Here is a 21,757-nt window from a genome sequence, read left to right on the forward strand (position 1 = left end):
TGTCAGAAACGCTCTCAACATAAAATTCTGGATGATTATTCAAGTGCCTAATACCAGCAGCACGAATTTGAAAATGCAATTCTTCTGCAGTTCCATACAGTTGGTGTGAAGCTGACCTAAAAAAACAGTCTCCACTCCCACCAACATCATAAGGCATTAAACTTATTAATGAAAGTCTCTCATTAAGAGATTAGACTGTCGACAGCCTCTCGATTTTTTGCTTCTTCCGTTTTGCGCTGGCGTCCAGTTCTCATGCTGTTCTCACCGCGCGCTCATCGATCGAGAAAACACGAAAAAATAGAGGGCTGTGAACAGTCTATTAAGAGATACCCAAGGCAAATTACAACTGTCATTTGCAGGAAGCGTACCTCCTTTTAAATTTGAACTTTGGAAAATATGACCAAAAGCGCTATTGTGACTGAAGTCAGACTTTGTTTGAAGCATGTCAATTGATAACTCTTTCTGTTTACCAGTGCGATACTTGTATCTTTTTTTCTCTTTCTGTTTGTTTATGAAAAAAACATATTTACTGTAAAAATGTTCAGAGTTACACAAAATATATAAACCATTTCTTGTAATTGCTACAAAAATTTCTAATAAGTGAGGAGCTTGGGAAATTATGTTTCATTAGTTTTTTAAGTCTACTTCTGTATTTCTTTCTTCAAATAGACTGTCCACAGCCCTCTATTTTTTCGTGTTTTTCGATAGATGAGCGCGCGGTGAGAACGGCGAGAGAGCTGGACGCCAGCGCAAAACGGAAGAAGCAAGAGGGTGGGGGGCGGGGAGCGAAAAAAATAGAGGGGCTGTAGACATCTTTGGAAATATTTTCCTTCGCTCGCTTCCCGCCCCCCTCCCCCGCGCACTTCGTCTGCTTTTTTCCCCGCCCCCCACCCTCTTGCTTCTTCCGTTTTGCGCTGGCGTCCAGTTCTCTCGCCGTTCTCACCGCGCGCTCATCGATCGAAAAACACGAAAAAATAGAGGGCTGTAGACAGTCTATTCTTCTAAGCAATTTAGTAACTCTAGGAACAGAAATTCGAGATGGTTCTCTGTCTCGTTTCCTGTTGCTTTTTGCTTTTTTCACAGCCTGAGATTTTTCAGTATTTGTAGAGATCATAGCAACAGAACAACTCCTATGGCCATTCTTTCCAGCTACAACACGGACATCTCTTTCATATCTCTTTATAAGCTTACTATCATAATTATTGTGGGTATCATTTATCGAAGTCTGGACAGAACTCTGTGTACGACGTGATTTGGTCACGTTATACAAAAGAATGCTTCCGGTACCGCATTTACTCGACTGAACAATGGTTCGGTTGTATTCGATCGCTTCATCTGACTGAACAATGGTTTGGTTGTATTCGATCGCTTCATCTGCTCTGATGTCGTCTACACCGTGCAAATGTTTAACGCAAATGCGAGCCTCATCACTCGATAACGCCGTGTTCTGATCACAAGTAATGATCAAGTGGCTCAACAGCCGCCGAGCTACATAACTCGGAAAGTTTGTTATTTGATCACAAGCCATGATCAAGTGGCACAATGGCCGCTGAACATTTGCTATTTGACCACAAGCAACGGTCAGTTTTGGTCGCAGTTCAGCGACCAAAGACGACAGAAGAGGCGATTCTTGCACGAGAACGAAAGTAAACAGTTTTACTAAGTACACAATCTAGCGACCAAACGAAATGTTCTAGCGAATTCGTGAAGCAGGCGTGCAGAACAGCGACCAAAGACGACAAAAGGGACGATTCAATGCAAAAACGAGACTAAAATATCGTCGCACCAGTTTCCCGGCCGAGACTTGCCCCTGCAAAAATCAATCGGGGCGGCCAATTTGGAGTCCATACACCTGCGCGCGCATTACGGCTCGATTCAATCCGCATAACAGTGCACAGGCCTACCAACTCAAAAGACACAGGAAGCAAAACAGAATTAGGCTTGCGCTCTCCTTCGTCGAACGCAATTAAGAGCACTGGATAAAAGAATAGTACACAAGTGTCATTTAGATGTTACCCAAGTTTGGACTAGCTCTTAGTAAAACGTTAGTCTGTTCCAGGCGTTCGGTTAGGTGGGGAGCATCGCGAAAAACGGCGAGCGAAAAATGAGGGGAGGGGTGTGGGGGAGAAGCCGAGAGAACCCTCGCTTCCTCGCCTTAGTCCCCTCGCCATTTCTAGTCCACTCGCCGGTCCTCGAGCCAACCCCGTTTTATGCGCATCTCCACAACCAATCGAACGCCTTGAACAGGCTCACACACACTCACTCATCCTCATCGAGCCCATGAGGACTCTTGAGGCCGGTACTCAGGCTAGTACTGAGAAATTGTGAGAGCGGGACCATGTAAAAAGGGCACGCTTTGACGTTGGTTTTAGCTATGTAAATGCCCCATTGAAGATGATCAAGAAACAACGAACGTCTAGTAATCGTAACTAAAATACAACTTAAGGGACGGACCATTATTTTCTTGGAGGGGGTGATGAAAAATTTTCCCCTGCAAACTTTTATTTTTTAGTTTATGCACCTCTGCAAACATTTTTTTTCGAAATTCTTACTATTTTTTGTTATACATATCGTGTTTGCAAACAATTTATTTTGTTTTTCCAGGCCCTGCAAACAATTTTTTTCAATATTTTTCATCCCCCCTCCAAAAAAATAATGGTCCGTCCCTAATGTTCCCCTTTTTAATTAGACACCGTCAGCACGTATTCGAAAAGTAAAATTTCAGGCCAGTTTACACGAGCAATTTGTATGTGACAGTTTTTATGTGACAACTATATTTAGTCGTGTAGATGACGCAACAATTATTTGTCAACAGTTAAAAGTAAAGTGCGTCAGTAATGACTTTGGACAGCAGAGATACGCAGAAACAAGACGTGCATAGTGCCCAGTGGGAGATTGGGAGATTGGGGACCATGCAACAATGCTGTTGCAATATAAAAATAATGGTATGCAAATTTCATATAAGGTAAAGGCTTAATAGCACTCAAAATTCTATTAGCAACAATGTAAACTTTTCTTCAGAAAATAAGAGCCCGTATAGCCTAAATTTGCGCTTATAGCCATTTATGTAAGAACCTGTTTAGGATAACTTGGGAAAATGCAGGTTCCTACTCGTTTTTTCGACGTTTTTGCTTGTTTACAAGCTAAAATGGTAGAATAGGGGTTATGTGGACAAGATTTGGAACCACATATTTGTAAACTCTCAAGGGACTTTTTTAATTTCTCGAGGGACTGTTTTAATTTCTCAAGGGATTACTTTCCGCTGTGGGTGATCACTTGCGATCTTGTGGAAAAAACGTGACTTGTCACATTTACAAACGTTATATAACAATTTTAAAAGTGACATGTCAGCTTTCTTATCTCAACGCACGTGTGTCCGAAAGGCGATCTATAAAAAGCGTCGCACAAACAATGGATTGCGTAACTAAAACACGAATAAATAATCACTAGCACTTACATCGTTTAAAAATTACAAACGTCAAAAATAAACCATACCAAAAAACTCGCTCTTTTCAAAGATATTATTGAAGTTAAAACAAATGCAAGAGATAGAGGCTTCTTTTATCTTTTAGAGACCTCGCGTTGAGCCGTTGACAGCAATGTTGCATGAATCGGCTTTACAACATGCGATCGTATCTACGCAGTTCGAGTGGAATTTCAGTCAAAGACAGCAAAATTCTTTCGTATTTCATCTTCAAATATAATTCGAAAGCATTCACTGTATATATGGCTTTTGTTTAATCCTGGGTCTTGATATCCGACCCTCGCAGAGCCTAGACAAAACACAGCTTGAGTGTAACGATTTGTTTACGCCGCAATTATATGCGCAATGTTTTCTCCGACAGTAGTCGGAAATATCCGTATTTTTTTTCGTGCTTTTTCGTGGAGCAATCGTAACGATACGGCCTTGAACACATTGAACAGCGGTCTACCTATAACAATTCAAATATGGCGTCGCAAAAACAAAGCGTCGAACGCATATTTTGCTGTTTCATTTGCTAATTTCGCTGCCGTAATCGACTGCCTCGAAAGGTCCTTGCAATTTTAAAGTATAGAATTGTCAGATCTCGGTGAAATTTGCACTGTTTATTTGTGTAATGTTAAGGAATATGTGTATAAATACCCGGCGCGGACGAGCCATTTTTGACAAAATTATATGGCTGCATTTCCTCCGCGAAGATAGGAAATTGTTAAACTAAACTACAAAGAAACTGTAATGATAAGTTCGAAGAACAATGCACAGGATAAACCTTCGACTCATACTTCATGCAAAAACGTCGATATCTCGAAGAGACTTTGATTACTGTATTAAAGGGTTTTTCAAAAATTTCTCGAACAGACTCATTGAACGGTCGATACATCTCAGTATTTTAAGCGGTTATTCACTGGTTATTCAGGTGAAAAATTAAGGAAAATAGATGCAGTATCTCTGTGTCACGACGTTAAATAATTACTACTAGTACTAGTATTATCGCTTCTGAAAGTATGTAAAAGGGGTACTATTTATGACAGGGTTACCTTTTCTGTTTTAACAGAAATCGTATATAAAAGGGTAAGGGTTTGGACCTCGGTGCATAGCCACCTTCTATGGAAAAAAGATTGAGTACCCGCGAACACTATTGAGTTCCACTGCATGTCCACCCACTTTAACGGTTCTCTAATGTGGGTTGTTTGGTCTTCAATTTACAAAGCTGTCATCCCTGCTGCTTTCGATAACTTTGATAACGTCTGCAATCTGCCAGCCGGTCCGTTCAGATATCAAAGCATAACTGATTTTTGAAGGAGAAATGTTCACAGAAAAAAGGTATAACATAGCTTTACACTGCAACACTGTTATTTGTTTAAAGATACTTTATGTGATGGTCTAACATATAATACGCGCCGATATTTTACAAGTTGCGAAAAATGGGGTGAGGAAAAATACGACCAATGAGCATTATGTCCGCGCGTATTAACCATTGAATAAGGGATTTATTATTCCTCTATTACTTTAAGCCTTAAAGACGGCCAATGTTGTTACTCCGCTTTCCGTCCGTATTTTTCCCTGTTCTACAGTGTATTACTGGCTCATATTTTGGGAGTTCTCTTGACCTAATATGGTAAAATGATGCAACAGTGGAATAACAAAGTAGCTTGCAGGCCCTTAAACTTGGGATCAATAAAGGTAAAGTTTGTGTCCGAGCCAAGTGGCCCATACAGCCGGAGCTTATCCCGGTTTCCATAGCATTAAATGACTAGGAGTATTGCTACTCCCCCCTGGATGGGATGCTAATCCATTGCAGGGTTAACCCCCAGCAGTAAATTCGCCGGTACCCATTTATACAAGTGTCTTGCCCAGAACACAACACAGCGCCCCGGCCAGGGCTCGAACCCGGGCCGTTCGACTCGGAGTCGAGCGCGCTAATCATCAGGCCGGAGACCCTGTTATAGAACCTTTAAGTAAGCTTCAGTTGTACCCGGGCAGCTGTAGTATTTTTCGTCTTTTTATAAGGTCCTGTTAGGGTAGGTATGCATGTCTCCAGTCTAAATTTCAAAGCTTGTCTTGCCGCAATTAAGAATGGTCCGCATGTCGCTGTCGGAATTTCGTCATTTTGTCTAAAGATGGACGCGAACAACTTAATGTCCAGAGTTATTAAATTAAAAACGACATGACTCACTTGATAGACAGAGCATGAGTTTCTCAGGCTCTTTAAAAAAGGCAGTCATACTTTTTTAATGGCGACGTGACTCTGAACTTAGTACACAGAGCAGAAGTTTCTCGTGCATTTTGAAAGAGCCTTATAACTTATTTTAAAATTTTGGCAGCTGAAGTATGGTTTACTTTTTTAGAAATAGGAACCTTTTATATATAAAATTGAGGATAGGCTTTACCAAATTTTAAGAAAATGCAAAGAACAAACCGAAAGTTCAAACTAAAAATGATCAATAATTATCATGTAACATTTAAATATTAATTTGGGCCTTCTATATTATTAATAACAATAATATCAAAACGTGGCATATTAATTGATCGACCAAATATTTTTCAAAAACCAATTTCTTTCCCATTAGTTTCTGTGCGGACGACTTGCGGACCACCGGTTTCTTCCCTGTCATGTAGGATGACACGAAATATCCCTCTTTTAACGAAAATTTACCCACAATTCCTGCATTCGTAAAGCGAGTCACATGCGGACAAGATGTCGTCGTTTTCGCTTTACAATGAGAGAGGAATCATTCGAGATATCCAGTCGCTTGCCGAAATCATTCTCCTCGATCACTCTTATGCCAAACCATGGTCTGCACATCCAGATGCGTCTAAAGTTCGTCCGGTTAAAACGTTATTTCTGCCCAGAGAAGATGTAGAAAACTTGCCATTGACCGATATCGACGAGGAAATCGATGTTTGCGAGCCGGCTGCGCCTTCGTGCTCTACCAATATCATGTATGACACTGCCAAGGCTAAAGCGTCGATGGCTGAATGCGAGAAGTATGTGAGTAGTGTGTCTAGTAAAAAGACTCCAGATACATGGGAAGAACAGATTTCGAGGTAGGTTGTCTACTGATATTATTTTAAAATTTAACAGATGCAAGCCACCGTGCACGTGTTGAAATATTGACAGCTTTTGACATGTCTAATTGAATCAACAACAAAAATATGGTATTGGGACGTTTCATTTCGATTTTAAGGCCCGTTTCAAACACGGTGCTACTGCTTTGTCGAGCTAAATTTAATTTGTAGTCCTGGACTGTTGCATGACATTGCAACGGCTTGGTTTTAGAGCACTTACCGTTCAGTGTGACGATTGAAACCAAGTCTTGCTAATGTTGTGTCGCACAGCAAGGTCTGTTGTGCTACATGACATCAATGATTAGCATAGCTTGGTTTCAAATGCTGTGCTACTGAGGTGGCAAGAAGCATGGCATTTAAAACCAGCCCTAGCCTGAAAATTAGTGGGAACCACTAAAGGATTCAGCAGGGTTTTTTTCCATGTCCTGTAAAGCCCAGGCCAAACAAGGATGAGAGTTGGTGAGGGTTTAAATTCTTGCTCTTGTCTTGCCTGTATGAGAGTCAACTACCATCATTTGGCTCGGGTTTAAAAAAATAATGCACGCTTGAGGTCTTAAAAAACATTCAGCTGCTTTTCTAGTCCTCAAAAGTGCATTATTTTCTGATAGGTTGTTTCTGGTCAGAAAAACAACAACCTATCGCTTTGTTATAACACGTTATAACAAGGCTATAAGTGTTAATTTTTACCTGTAGCATTCTGTTGAAGAGCATTTGGAGTTATTAAATACTTAAAGCTGTCAATGGAGTTAAAAGTTATGTCATAGTGGTGGTACAGACGCCTTCTTAATATGGACACTTTGCTCTGTACCTTCAGTGTCCGTATTAAAAAAGGTAAAGTCTGTCTCCGAGCCATGAGGCCCATACGGCCGGAGCTTATCCCGGTTTCCGTAGCATTAAGCGACTAGGAGTATTGCTACTTCCCCCTGGATGGGATGCTAGTCCATCGCAGGGTTACCCCCCAGCAGTAAATTCGCCGGTACCCATTTACAGTACCGCTCAAAAGTAAGTTACCACCTCTCGTCTCGTTTCTCGCGAGACGAGAAAAAGACGAGAATCTCGTCTCGCGAGAATCAACGAAGCGGAAATGTCTGGCATAAATTACGGCAATTATCTTACGAGAAAACGATTAATCTCTCGCGAGAGTTTTCGCCGTTTTGTCAACTAAAATTCAAAGTTTTTGCGTGATTGGAAAGATTGCTGATTTGTTGGCAACGATCGGTTTGTCTTTTTTCACTGGTAAGAAAAGTTCCATTTGAGATGAATGTGTGTGCTAGCGAACTCGAGAGAGCTTTTCAATCGAAAGTCGTCGCTTTGCTGGTCTTTATTATATTCTTTCTATCACAAATGCAAAAGGTGAACTAAAGCAACTCAAAAATCGAAAATCAAAAGCAGAGCACTTGCGTTACACTGCAACATCTTCACGGGTTTGTATTAAATGTTGCATGCGTGCTAGCATGAGAAGCTGTTGAATCGAAACTTGTCGCGTCGCAAAAGAATTTATCTTATCAAAAATGCAAAACGTGAATGAAAGCACCATCAAAAAATCAGAGGTTAAGACGCCTGTTAAAAGCACTACTCTCGCTTCAAACATGACCCGAAAATGAAGAAAGCGAAATCTTTCTGTCGTCGAGGTTTTCCTGTCTTTAGATCTTTATCTGACAGTGAATCTTCGCTGGTGTGTAAACAATGGTCACGCTTGTTATGCTTTCTTGACCTTTCATCACGCTTGCCGCCTAATCGTGGCTTGGAAGTTGTAATGTGAAGTTATGAAAAAGAACACATTAAGTGCGAGCGTTTATTAAAATAAAAGTTTCACAGAAGATTGAGGAATCGGCGACATTTTTTGCGGGGAATGTGTTATCTTTCGGACGAATGTCGACAAAGTTGTGATTTATGCAAATGTCGGCTTCTAATCAACGAGTTTATTTGTCGTTCAGCTAGATTTTTTACCGATTAGTACTATTTTGAGCAGAATGAAATAGCTCTTTTTCGCTCAATTCTAATATTGACGCTGAATTCGTAATCAGTGTTACGATTTCTACGGCTCGAGTCCCGCCAACGTGCTCAAATGTCACAAACATAACTACAGTAATTTTACCGCCAACATTGCCGCTCACGTGTGAAAAATGTTAGCTGGAACTTGTGAAGCCAGTTATAAAGTTTTTCGTGGCTGTAAATAGCTTAACATATCGTAAACAAGAAAATGGTCGTTGAAACCGAAGTCTTCAACGCTAGCAAAACATGGATAAAATTTTCATTTCGAGAATGACGCAAATTCTCTCAGAGACCCAGACATGCTGTGTAAATAAACAACTTGTCAAATATGTTTATAATTTTCATTACGTGTAACTACGAATACGGAGTTCGCTTGTTCTGTTTAGCCTTTTAAGTTCTTGGTAACGGTTAAATTTCAGTTTGGGATAGCATATGTAACAAGTATTCGAAAGTAAGCTTGTTGAACCGATCAAATATAATTTCTTTGGCCGCTACAGGGTTCAGACGAAATTTACCGCCAGGAAGATCGCACGATAAATTTCGAAGCGTTTATACTTTACTTGACTGAAAACCGTGATTTAGATAGCCACGGACGAAATGATTTCGATTTAAAACATACAACTTTGAATAAGACTTTTGCTTTGGAATACAAGCGATATTCGGGGAAGAAAGAACTCGCTTGAATGGTCGACATGTCAAACGGCACATTTTCTGTTTTCAACCACAGGTAATCTTTGCTAGGCGATGTTCGCTCGCTTATTTTTTCTACATGTATGGTTAACAATGGGTAATTAAAATCTTGAGAGAAGTTAGAGCCATGAACTTGCAGTTTTTACAAGCGTCTCGCGAGACGAGTGTCTCGTCTCGAGAGACGAGAATCTTGTCTCGCGAGACGAGAATCGCGTCTCGCGAGAGGGTGGTAACTTACTTTTGAGCGGTACTGTATACACCTGGGTGGAGAGAGGCACTGTGAGGCACTCAGAGTCAAACGCGCTAACCATTAGGCCACCGCGCCTCCCGGTGTCCGTATTAGAGAGGTTCAACTGTACAAATCAAAAATCAATTTAGAAATCAATTTAAACTAGACTGTACAACAACTATACTTGCACATGCCAGATTGAATGCCATTGGTTCTTTTGTTGATTCAGTGATTGCTTTGGTTTTAGTTTTAAAGGGAACCTCTGTTCTTGAGGCAAGTTAATGTTGAGTTGTTTGAATTAATGCCTAAACTACAAATTTTACAGGACAGGGGAGAAACAACATTTAATAACAACCGTAAACGGAAAAGATTATGGCTTTTAAATTTCCCGCTCGGCGCCATTTTGGAATTTATGACGTCAGTGCGGTGCCCAATTGTTTCACACAAAAGAACCTCTGCTTTCTAATAAAAGCAGCAATGCAGTGACGTCATAAAATTCAAAATGGCGGCGTGCGGGAAATTTAAAAGCATAAAAATTGACAAATCAAAGGCCCAGTATTCTAATGAAAAAACGAATCCGCGACTTTAAACAACTAAAACAATTTTAGACTGTGGTAAACTTATTATTTTGACCAGAACTGTTTTACAGTTGAGGTTCCCTTTAAAGCTGCCAGTAGAAAACTAACTTAAGTTAATGAAAAGCAGTTGAATCATTATTTATTTGATGTAATTTGATTTTGTCACAGAAATGGCTGGGGTGCTAAACAGAGTGTCCTGTTTGACAAAGTGACAAAAGTTCTCTCAAACCTTCGGCTAGCCAGATTGACTTATGAAGGGGTAAGATTCTGCACTAACTAGTAATCCACATTCACATTTGGAGCCCTAATGAGGGGCAAATGTTCAAACACTGCCATTTCAAATTTGCTATGGTGGTTAATTTACCTTGAAGTTGTTAGTTTAGTGAAGCTACATGTACATGTACCAGTAATTGTTTGTTTCGTGTATCTTAATGTAAAAATGAGTTTTCTTAACAAAGAATTATGCAAAATCTATTAAACATGTTTAGAAGAATTAAAAGCTGATGTTTTTTGTGTACTTTATGTTCTTCTGTAGCTTCCAAATGAACCAGTGATGAGGCGCATAACAACAGACAAGGCAACCAAGAGAACAAGACAAATTCTGAGCGAAACAGAATGGGTGAGTTTTGATTTTACACTGGAATGATTTTATAATACCTGCTTAACAAATTGCATTCATTTTGAAGTCAACTGTTTTAAATGTGTTAAACACCATTAGAACAGATGCATAAAAGATTACATGTACAGTCAACTTCCAATAGTTTGAAGCCTCAAGGGAAATTGAAAAAGGCTGGAATTACCCAGAGTTTAAGGGGAGCCACAAACCATGCGGCCCACACTGCCGGAGGTTATCCCGTTTTCCGTAGCGGCTAGGAATATTTTTACTTCCCCCTGAATGGGATGCTAGTCTATCGCAGGGTACTGTACCTATTATGTTGCCGGTACCCATTCATACAGGCCGGCATGTCTGGTGACTTATGGCGTGACAAAAAAGTGAAGTTGAAAACGACTGGGAATGAATGAAACTAACTCGTGACCACAAGCAAAAAACATGGCATCGAGAACGTATCGGGAATGTGAAACTGGTTCAGTTTTTCTTAAAGAAAAACGTTTCCTTGAGAAATTAATATGTCAAAACTTTCAGCAGCGACGTGAAATACAAAAGGACGAGACAAATTTCTGTCAGGCAAAGCAATAACTGGAACGCACATGCAAAGCATGTACGATTGACTTTTATTTCTTTGTTGATGTGCAAAGAAACAAAAGTCAACAGGCAAGACGAGGTTGTAAGTATGCAGTAAACTGATGGCAGATTTTTTTCTCTGAAAATTGTGCACAGTTCAACTACCACTTGGCAACATGCATCTTTTGCAAATTCATTCATGTATCATCCCGGGTGGTCGATTCGAAGGCTAAGAGAAATGCTGATCGAAACTAAACCCGAACTGTTATTTGTTTAGTAAATTATAACCTTACCTTGAAGCGGAGCCAGGACAAGATTAGGATTCCATTTTTCTTTGGTTATCAACCTCTGCTTTCCATTTACTGGATGCCATTTCAACGCAGAGCCAAACACTCCGACAACAAAAGAATGTGAATGAAACAAACACGTCATAAAATCGCGCCCTTTTGAAGGAAGATGACATTGTTCAACATTACACGTTTTTATTCAGGGCCTCGCACCAATTGTAATATCGTTCTCTTTATAAGGGAATAAGAGTTTGTATTGATAAACTGAAGTTTTTTTTTTTAATTCACAATTTTGTTGTTTGATGTATTTTCCACTTTCCATTGTTTTGGTTTGGTTTCAAAGTGGCCGGGGCTCAAACTCGTAGTAGCCGGGGGAATTCTCCGGCCCCCGGCCCTTAGTGACAGCCCTGTGTTTCCATTATGATTTAATACTGGTACAGTGTCTAATATAATATTTTTGGCTTCCATGTGTTGACAACAACATTCATGTCTGTAGAATATTTTTAAATGGCGCATTGTGTACTGTATGTAGTTTTAAACTACATCTTATTCCATTCTCTAGGACCCAGATTTAATGAAATGGCTTCACAGCACTCTGCTAGATGGTTTGAGTATTCCTCTGTTGGCTTGTTATCTCGATGTACTGCAGACCCTGCGAGCCAAAGTGAGTTTCTAAGTGTAATTATTCAGTGTATTAGGACTTTGGACTGAATGGTCAGGGATTGAGTGTGTTTAGCACTGGATGGTAACCTGTGATTACTTTTCTGGGGGACAATGCCCTCAGACCCCCTTAGGGAAAAGGGTACGGCCTCTTTTGTGGTCACAGCTAGCTGCCCTTAAAGTATATTATGGTGCTAGCATTGGAGTGTCAGGCGAACGACAAAAGTTTCTTCGCTTGCTGCAAAACGAAAACGAATCAATCGCCTCCTGGGAGACGCGAATACGTAACCAAGCAGCACAGTGTGAATACGAAGACTTCGCTGATGAGCTAATGAGGGACCAATTTATCGCCGGTCTAACGTCTGATGCTCTTCGAGTGAAACTTATCGGGAAAGGACACAAACACAAAGACACCGCACAAACAAAGGTTAAGTTAAGAGAAGTTGTCGAAGTTGCCAAAACATTCGAAGCGACTATGGTTGCGAATCAGCTTATGAAAACTGCCCGGGACACACAGCAGGAACAAGTAAACACACAACAGGAACAAGTAAATCTTACGAGCAAATTGACATCTGTAAATTCAAGGCAAGAACAGCAATTTTCACAGTGTTTCTGGTGTGGAGGCAACCATCAACAGCCCCGTCAAAGGCACTGCCCAGCCTTTGGCAAAAGATGTGCTAAGTGTGGGATCACTGGCCATTTCGCACGTGCCTGTAAAGGTGGATCAAGACGTCGACAAGGGCGACAGCAGCAATCAAATTTTGTCGATGACGACAACGGAGAAGAAGCGTTTGTGGCGGATTGCGAGACACCCCCACAGCTTGCAAGGAAATATTTTGCTCATCTTCACCTCATACAAGGTGGGAAAACAAAAGTTGTGAAAGCACAGATTGACTCGGCATCCACGTGCAACACTATACCTAGCAGTCTACTAAGCCAGTTGTTTCCTGACGTAAAGATTTCGCGAACCAAAAGCAAGATTAACACATATGGAACTGAAACCATTCGTCCTGAAGGCCAAGTAACGCTGTGTTGTGACAGAAGGGGCAAGATTCACACCATTGATTTTCTTGTGGTAAACGTGCCTAATCAGAAACCCCCACTTCTCAGCGGAAGAGACGCGCAAGCCCTGGATTACTTGAAGGTGTACGCTGATGAAATAAACGCAGTTGAAGAAGAGATTCCGCGCAATACGCAGTCACTTCCACCACTGGGAAAACTGACAAAGGAAGACGTGTTACACAACTACTCAAACGTATTTAGGCCGGGTCGCGGAAATCCACTTGGAACCCCTTTGCACATCGATCTTGATCCTAATGTTACTCCAGTGCACGCCTCAACGCGTCGAGTTCCCGTGGCCAAGTTGGACAGAGTAAATGACGAGTTAAAGAGACTTTGTGATGAAGGCATCATAAAGCCGGTCACACAGCCCACAGACTGGCTCTCAAACATCCTGGTGAAAGAGAAACCGAACGGCAAACTTCGCATATGCATTGATCCTAGTCAAACGATAAACAAGGCCATCAGAAGACCCAAGTTCACAATTCCGACTATTGAACAAAAGCTTCCACAATTGACTAAGGCCAAAGTGTTTACCATTGTCGGTGTATCCGAAGCTTTTCACACCATTGTGATGGATGAAGAGTCTTCTCTACTCACTACGTTTCAGGGACCAAACAGTCGCTACTGCTACACTCGCATGCCATTTGGGATCGCCTCAGGAGCGGAGGAATACCAACGGCGCCAACATGAATTCTTAGACGGTTTAGACGGGGTAATAAACATTGCCGATGACATCTGTGTGTTTGGATGCGGAGATTCAAAAGAGGAAGCTGACATCGATCACGACAAAAATCTCATGGGCCTGTTAGGAAAGTGCAGCAGCCATGACCTGCGACTCTCGGCGAAAAAATTGCAGTTTAAATCTCCCTCTGTTACCTTCATGGGGCACAAGCTTACCGACAAAGGTGTAGAGCCCGATCCAGCCAAAGTAGCAGCAATCACAGAGATGCCAACGCCCACTGACAAATCTGGGGTGCAGCGTTTTCTCGGTATGTGCCAATACTTAAGCAAGTTCTGCCATAATTTGTCAGAAACAGTTCTTCCATTGAGGGACTTGACCAAGCAGGATGTTTCATTCCTATGGTCAAACAATCATGAAAATGCATTTTACTCGGCAAAGAACCTCATTGCTTCAGCAACTGTATTACGCTACTACGACGCAAACCTTCCCGTCACGCTACAAGTGGATGCATCTGAAGATTCGATCGGGGGCGTATTGCTGCAAAATGATCAACCTGTTTGCTTTACATCACATACCCTCAACAGTACGGAGAAGAACTATGCTCAAATTGAAAAAGAGTGCCTTGCAATCGTCTCTTGCATGGATAAGTGGCACCAGTACTTATATGGGAAACGCGACATAACGGTACATACAGATCACCAGCCGCTCGAGACGATTTTCAAGAAGCCTCTTAGCAAAGCTCCTCGCAGGCTGCAAAGAATGATGCTGAAGTTACAGAGATATCAGTTCACTGTCCGATACAAGAAAGGAAAGGAACTTTACATTGCGGACACTTTGTCTCGCGCACCTGTCACTGATCAGCCCACCTCCACTGACAAGCAAGAATGCGAAGTATTCCGTCTGGAAATGGCTGAGATGGAATTTGAACCAAATCAAGTTACACCCGACACTCTGCAACGAATAAGACGAGAAACTGCCAAAGACCCAGTGCTAGCAGCTCTACATACGGTGATAGTGAATGGATGGCCTTCAGAAAGAAAGGAAGCCCCAGAGCAACTAAGGCTGTATTGGAACTTCAGAGATGAAATTTCAGTTTATGACGATGTCCTCTACAGGTCCCATCAAGTTATTGTCCCAGCCACTCTACGAGACGAGATGTTACAGAAAATACACAAAGCGCACCAGGGAGCCGACAGCAGCATAAGACGAGCACGCGAGTCTCTGTTCTGGCCAGGAATGCAAGCCGCAATCAGGGAGAAATGCTTATCATGTGGACTTTGTGCCCAGTACCTAAGCGAGCGACCGCGAGAACCAATGCAATCCCATGAGATACCCACCAGACCGTGGTCCAAAATAAGTGCCGACCTATTTCAGCTGGACACTCTAACGGTTAAAAAACGTGTTTTTTGGGAAAAAGTTGCACATGAAAGGGTTAAGAAGCTGATTATGCAAAACATTATTGAAACCTTTGAGTAAACCAGCATTAGAGTGTAAACGGGTTTAAAAATACTAATCATTTATTTGCTTAGGTTCCAACCCTCGTTGATCGAATGCTTATACAGCCTTCTAGTCAGCGCCGTGGGCTGGCAGCCAGCTCAGAAGCCCTTGGTTTGCTACTCAAAAGACCTTGGGACCCTGCTCATGGCCTAGTGACTCAACATAAACAGGTATCATCTAAAATTTAGGTTTACCACTCTTTTTATTGCTGCAACATACAAATAGTGTTTATTTGTCACAGGGGTTTTATAGTCTTACGATTTGGTGGATACTGCAAAACATGACTACATTAATCCATATGGGAGCATGGAATTATAATAAATACAGAATTATTATATTTTATGTTGTACAACCCTTGTTATTCTTACATGTACTATAAAAATGCTTTAGCTATTAAAGCTGTACTGTGTTGCATGCATCACTTATCACATTTGCTTCACTTTTGTAAACCCAAATAGTGTACATTAAGACTTTTAGGAAACGAAAAATGTTAAATCACGTTTTAAATTACTTGCTTGACCAAAATTGTAAACGTCCCTGAACTCCTTAGTTTGTTGTTGGTTATGCCAAGTGAACCCAGGACAAGTATCAGTTCATGAACGTTCAAAGAAAACCTTCATTTTTGTGACTTTTGTCCAAAAGCGTAAACTTCCTGGAACTCCTTTGTTACTGGTTGTGCCAAGTGGTCCTACGACAAGTATCAGTGCTGGCACATCCTCCAAGCGTGCTCGCTTCTGGCACAACCATCTGTCTGTCCTTGGCAAGGTTGTTCCTGTGACCATGCACACAAGCAATGGAGGAAGTGGAGTGTCTATCAGTCAGTGTTTGGATCACATTATTGGTGCGGTTAGGATCAAAGTACTGGAGGTAAAAAAATATATATATTTGACAAACAGTTGACCAAGCTTTGTTTGAACTTATGATTAAGAGTTTAACTGTAACTATTACCATTAATCTTTACATTATGTTCATGAATATACACAGTACTTTTTGTGGTCGCAGTACATGTGTGTCTTTCAATCTGAGTGTACATTTGCATGTACAAATAGGCAACAGCAAAATTTTAGGCAACATGATAAAATGTTGTGAGATAACCTGCAGTGTCCCATCAAATAGGAGTTGAAATATCTGTAACCACAACAGATGTAAAATATGGAGAGTGTACATGTATTTAGTTGGTTTATTTTTTTAAATTGTTATTAATTTGTTTCATGTTAACCGAATTTTGTTTAACTTTGTCATATTCTTCAGCTAAGAAGCCATTTTCCTAATCGTCCCATTATTTTGCTGGGCTGGTCAGTTGGTGCTTTAGTGTCTTGTCAGGTATGCAGCTATAAACAGACATAAGCAACTCAATTGTACAACATGCCTTCAACTCAATTTTCTGTAACGTACCCTGTAATCATACTTTAAGGTTGCCTTGATGGAATCAGTATGTGCTGTTGTGTGTCTTGGTTTCCCAATCACTGGTCTTAGTGGTGTAAGAGTGGTGAGTACACACGGCTTTACATATGATTGTACTGATGTGTCTTAAAGTTGTTACTTTGGCAATATACCAGGACGAGCAGCTTTCAAATGTTGCTTAGCCAGTACAGGAAAATGCTTGTCTAAGTTTACTTTTTTGTTTCCAAATAATATGCTTTTTGGCAGATGGCTTGCCTTGGTCCTTGCTCATGGGGCAAGTGAACATGTAAAGTTACTTACCAGACTGGGAAATCCCATCAATCTATTAGCCCCCTACCATTAATAAACATTATTACTTCTGAGAGTTTATGGTAAATCAAGACAATTTCTTCCTTCCTTATGAGTTTTTATTGTCTCACTTCCTGTCTGCTTAACAATATATTAGATGTTGATCACTCATGGGTATGTTATCCTTACAGGGAGTAGAAGATCCTCTTCTGGAGCTGAAAACACCCACCCTGTTCATTATTGGTTCACATTCAACTCTCACTTCTCAGGAGGATGTTGAGGTATCAGTATTTCTCACTGTTCTCTATTCAGTGTCAGAAACAAGTATCGGTAGCTTGTTTAAGTGGAATTCCATGACATGTTTTGTGATGGCCACAAACTGACGTGATGACTTTTTGAGTGCTTTGCAGTGGGCTTTTGTTATTCTTTGTCTTTACAGTGTATTAAGGATTGAAATTATTTTGGCTTCATTAGCATCAAAACTACAGTACTGCTCAGAAATAAGCATCCCAAAATATACACAAAATACGCGCATGTTTATATGCATACGCGCGTATGAGTATCTGAGTATGTGTTTTCTCAAATTAGACACTGGAATAAAGAAAGAAAACTAGCCTTGCTTACTTATTTTTGAGGTCATCAAATTACCCAGTGATAGCTTATAATTATTTCATCCTGGTTTTGTCCTTACTCTATTAGTGAACCAGATTGTTTTACTTCATAGATTTGTCCCTGTTATACTATCTCCATGTCCAATTTTTCCAACAGAATTGCTCAAATATTTCAGATGTTTTATGCATGGTTTCCTGTTTTCCTGACTGTGTGTATTTGCTTGTTTGATTCAGGAGATGCGTGAGAAAATGAAAACAGACACAAGTCTGCTGGTGGTAGGAGGAGCAGATGAGCAGGTAGCCATCCTTGTTCCCTTTTGGTTTAGAGCAATTTTTGATTGAGTGCCTTAAAACCAAAACCACAGTAATTACTTTGGCCAATCACAATGGAGCCAGACAATCCAGCGAACCAATCAAAACACAAAGCAAATACATGTACACCAGTAAGGGTGTGAGCGAATTATGATTCGTTTTGTTTTTACTTTTGATTGGATAAGAAAGTGGCGTAGGTTATTTTAAACCAATCACTGTGTAATTACTTTTGACACTGAAGTGAAAACTGCTCTATTATTACCTTTTTGGTGTTTGTCTTCCTTAGAAGACTATTATTGTTGGGGGTTCTTTTGATAAGTATGCCACAAAGAATGACCTAAGTTACAAGCCGAGTTGTCAACTGTTGTGTTCGCTTCTTTCTGATCAGTCAGTTAGAATTAGAAACTAGTTCTCCTTCTTATAAATTCTCCTCGGCTGTCACTCGATTCTACTCGACAGCATATTAATAACATTAGGAGAAATAAGATACCAGATTGTGCTGCAACTGTTTTGTTATGAAATGTAACATCATCCTCTTAACCTTCTAGTTGCGTTTGACTCGAGCAAAGAAGAAACAAGAGGGCCTTACACAGAGCATGGTGGATCGATTGATCATGGTACGTGCATTGTATTTCTTTTGAACTATCTTATGGCCCTTATTACCTGGAGAGGGCTCTACTTGGCTATACAACACATCACTATAAATCAACGTCATGGAGTCTTAATACATAATGTATATGCTGTTAATCTTACAAGTTTCACTTTTATTATTTTCCCACTGCGTCGACTGACAACATAGTCTCCTTCTCAGGTGTTGTTTGGGCCTCGTCACACGACGCTCTTTCCCTCACCAGAAGCGTTGCGTGACACCCGAATAACGGTCACGCAATCTTCCTCGCATTAGCGTTGTGCAACGTCTCAAATTACGGCCGCGAAGAAGTCGAATGTAAACAGGCGTTTTAACTGAAGTGTTTGTTTGTTTTTAGGATGAGATCGGTGACTTCTTGGGAATTGTTTTGACGAGTATGAATAACAGCAGTGCGCACAACAGAAATGACTCCTCGGATATAGACGAGGTGGACGTTCGCAAAAAGAAAAGAAAGCGATCGGTGTCGCGTGACCTGAGCTCTGAAATGGAACGCTCTGTGGGAAAGCAAGCATTGACTTCACAAGCATCCGCCAAGAAATCCACCCCTCAAAAGGCTGCCGTTCAAGATCAGGGGAAAACTTTACTCAAGCTACCTCTCGGCAACACCATGGGGGCTATAAGCAGCGCCCGTTCTCTAAGCCAGCCTAGTCCTGCTAAGAAGCCAAGGACTTCCAAGTCTAAATCTAAAGCAGCTAACCCACCTCCAAGTATAATTCACGTGACCGGCGCTGCGCCTACAACCGTGGTCAGCAGTGTTCCTCAAGCCATTTCTGTCCATCCGGGTGCTCTACAAGGGTTTTCTCTGCCGCCTGGCGCCACTGTGACTCGCCAGGTGCCTCTCACAAGTGCTTCTGCGGCGGCATTAGCGTCCACTGGAAGAGGACAAGCCTTTATTTCTCTGACTCCGAAGAGCTCAGACCCTGGAGTAAGGGTCACCCAAACGTTCATCACTATACCACGCGGAAGTTCTCCCTCCGTCATGTCGTCGAGTTCTGCCACAGGACAGACAGTACAATATATCATAAAACCTCAGAGCCAGCGCCACACTCCTGTGAACCTCAGTGCTGTCGGTGCGGCTCTGTCTGCTCAGGGTGGTGTTGTACCTTCCGGGGCTCAGCTGCCTGTAAGGACCATTGTGTCAGCACCCGTCAGACAAACGCCTCTCTCCCAGTCACGCAGTTCCTCCTTCACGTCTGTAGTGAGTCTCAAAGGTGCCGCTGTAACAACACAAGCTCCGTCGTTTCCATCGAGTGCTGTCCCAGCATCTAACGCTTCTTTAGCTGCAGCTTCCTCTCTTGGGAAGTTTCCACAATCGTCGGCTGTCCTGACCTCCGGAAGACCTACCTTCACTCGTGTGGGTGAGATGTCTCAACCATCCACCATCAACGTTCTTACTAAGGAAGGTAACAAGCTGGTAGTGTCCCAGGCCATATCATCTGCCGGTCTCAAAGGCTCGTACAAGTTAGTCAGTGGCGCGACTCTACAAACTGTAGCAAGTGGAGCTGGCCAATCCCAGGTTGTCCTCGGCCATCCTGTTCGAACGGCTTCCAGCGGTGGCCAGGCACTGGTTACTCATAAAGTGTCTGGTGCGCCAGTAACCGCTGCTACCTCGCTGCCTGTAAGCCTTGCTGCATTAGCTGGGAAACTACCGAGTAGCACCACAGTATCACAACCTGGTGGTCGACTGACTCTTGTCCAGAGCACTAGGGCAACTACTGTCCCCACCCAGCCAGTAAGGACCATTCCCAACCAGATGGTGTCTGTACAGAGATCAGTAGCAAGCAGGAGTACTAACCCACAGACTGGAGCGGTAACAAGCTTTCCAGGAACAGTTACAGTCGCTAGAGCAGCAACAACTCATCAGATCACCGGGGTGATCTCTTCTGGATCACCCGTTACTAATATTCAGACTGGGACAGCCTTTGTGGCCGGTAAAATGGTTGGTTATCCTGTGGTTTGTTCACAGGTCACCCCTAAGGCGGCGCCTACTTTTGTAGTTTCCTCCACGGCAGTGTCTGGGACCAAAGTTGTTCCATCACTGCAAGTTTTTACCAAGACCACGACGGTGTTAACTGCATCTACCCAGAAACCTTCAGTGTCACACACTATTTATACCCCTGTTACTACAAGCTTGAGTGCAGCCCCTCGTCAACAGATCCTTAAATCGGTACCCACCCCTCAGGTTGCGGGTGTGGGGCAAAGTGCTACAATTGCACGTGCGGAAGTGAAGGAACAGAAACCAGTGCTGCCTAAATCTGGAGACTCAGCCGCTAAGGAGGGGACTTCATCTTGACTTAAACTCTTGAAATATTAAGCATCGAAGCCATGTTTTTGGCATACTTAACTGTTTAGGTGTCAGATATATGTTTCGTGTATGTATAATAAAAATAAGTTTTTCCCGGGTCGTGATCCAGCATGAAATAATTTGAAGATGAGCCTGTAGGACAATTTTAAGAGAAAGGAACATGGACTTCGTTATTAGTTGGGCATAATGTATCATACTTGAACTGTAAATATGTAGTTTACGTGATAATTAAAAAGAAAAGTAACGGAAAGCAACCGAACTTTATGACAAAAGTGGAGTACATGACCTTGTGACTGCAAGGAAATTGGCGACAGGTTGAGCTCAAATCGCCAAACCGGAAATTCAAATTTTTCCTGCAAGTTGCAGCTTTTGTTTTCAGTTATGAGCTCGGTTCCCAGTGAACCAACCTCGTTCCCAGGGTCTCTCCCCCCAGGGGGGCAGGGAGAAAGAGACCCTGGGAACGAGGTTGAGTTTGAACTCAACCAGTCACTAATTTCTCGCAATGTGTTGATAAACTGCGAACCACAGGGCAATAAGTTTTTCCTCTTTGACACAGGTGTGGTAGTATTTCATTTTTAAAATGCGGATAAAATGAAACCGGAACTTGGCAACTTGGGGCATTACTCAGCAACATTGCAAAATTCCGCGCTAAAGAATATCCGGTTTGACTGCAAATTGTTATGCTTTGAAAGTTAGTTTAGTTTTCACTATGAAGTGGAACCAGTTACGCTAATAAACACCCCCCCTCCCCCATCCCACCTCGCTAAGCCGTCCG

At 41.8% G+C, this 21,757-nt stretch overlaps 1 protein-coding gene across 1 annotated transcript; it reads left to right on the plus strand.

Annotated features, from left to right (window-relative positions):
• The first annotated feature begins 6,163 nt into the window (after positions 1-6,163).
• On the plus strand, positions 6,164-21,056 carry LOC144643180 (uncharacterized). Its single transcript, XM_078502349.1, has 12 exons — positions 6,164-6,529; positions 10,211-10,301; positions 10,578-10,661; positions 12,075-12,176; positions 15,446-15,583; positions 16,056-16,280; positions 16,665-16,736; positions 16,828-16,902; positions 17,297-17,386; positions 17,951-18,013; positions 18,577-18,645; positions 19,015-21,056. Exons 1-12 carry the CDS (start codon positions 6,180-6,182, stop codon positions 20,968-20,970), a joined length of 3,315 nt encoding a protein of 1,104 aa, XP_078358475.1. The 5' UTR covers positions 6,164-6,179; the 3' UTR covers positions 20,971-21,056.
• Positions 21,057-21,757: the final 701 nt, after the last annotated feature.

The sequence above is a fragment of the Oculina patagonica genome, chromosome 2 (genome assembly GCF_052425735.1).
Source record: "Oculina patagonica isolate OP01 chromosome 2, crgOcupat, whole genome shotgun sequence".
Taxonomy (NCBI): domain Eukaryota; kingdom Metazoa; phylum Cnidaria; class Anthozoa; order Scleractinia; family Oculinidae; genus Oculina; species Oculina patagonica.

Excerpts from the sequence above, each read along its gene's own strand:
- LOC144643180 (XM_078502349.1), top strand. The coding sequence starts at position 6,180 with ATGTCGTCGTTTTCGCTTTACAATGAGAGAGGAATCATTCGAGATATC. Across the intron at positions 10,302-10,577 it reads CCAGATTGACTTATGAAGGG|CTTCCAAATGAACCAGTGAT; the intron begins GTAAGATTCTGC and ends GTTCTTCTGTAG. Across the intron at positions 16,903-17,296 it reads GTCTTAGTGGTGTAAGAGTG|GGAGTAGAAGATCCTCTTCT; the intron begins GTGAGTACACAC and ends TTATCCTTACAG.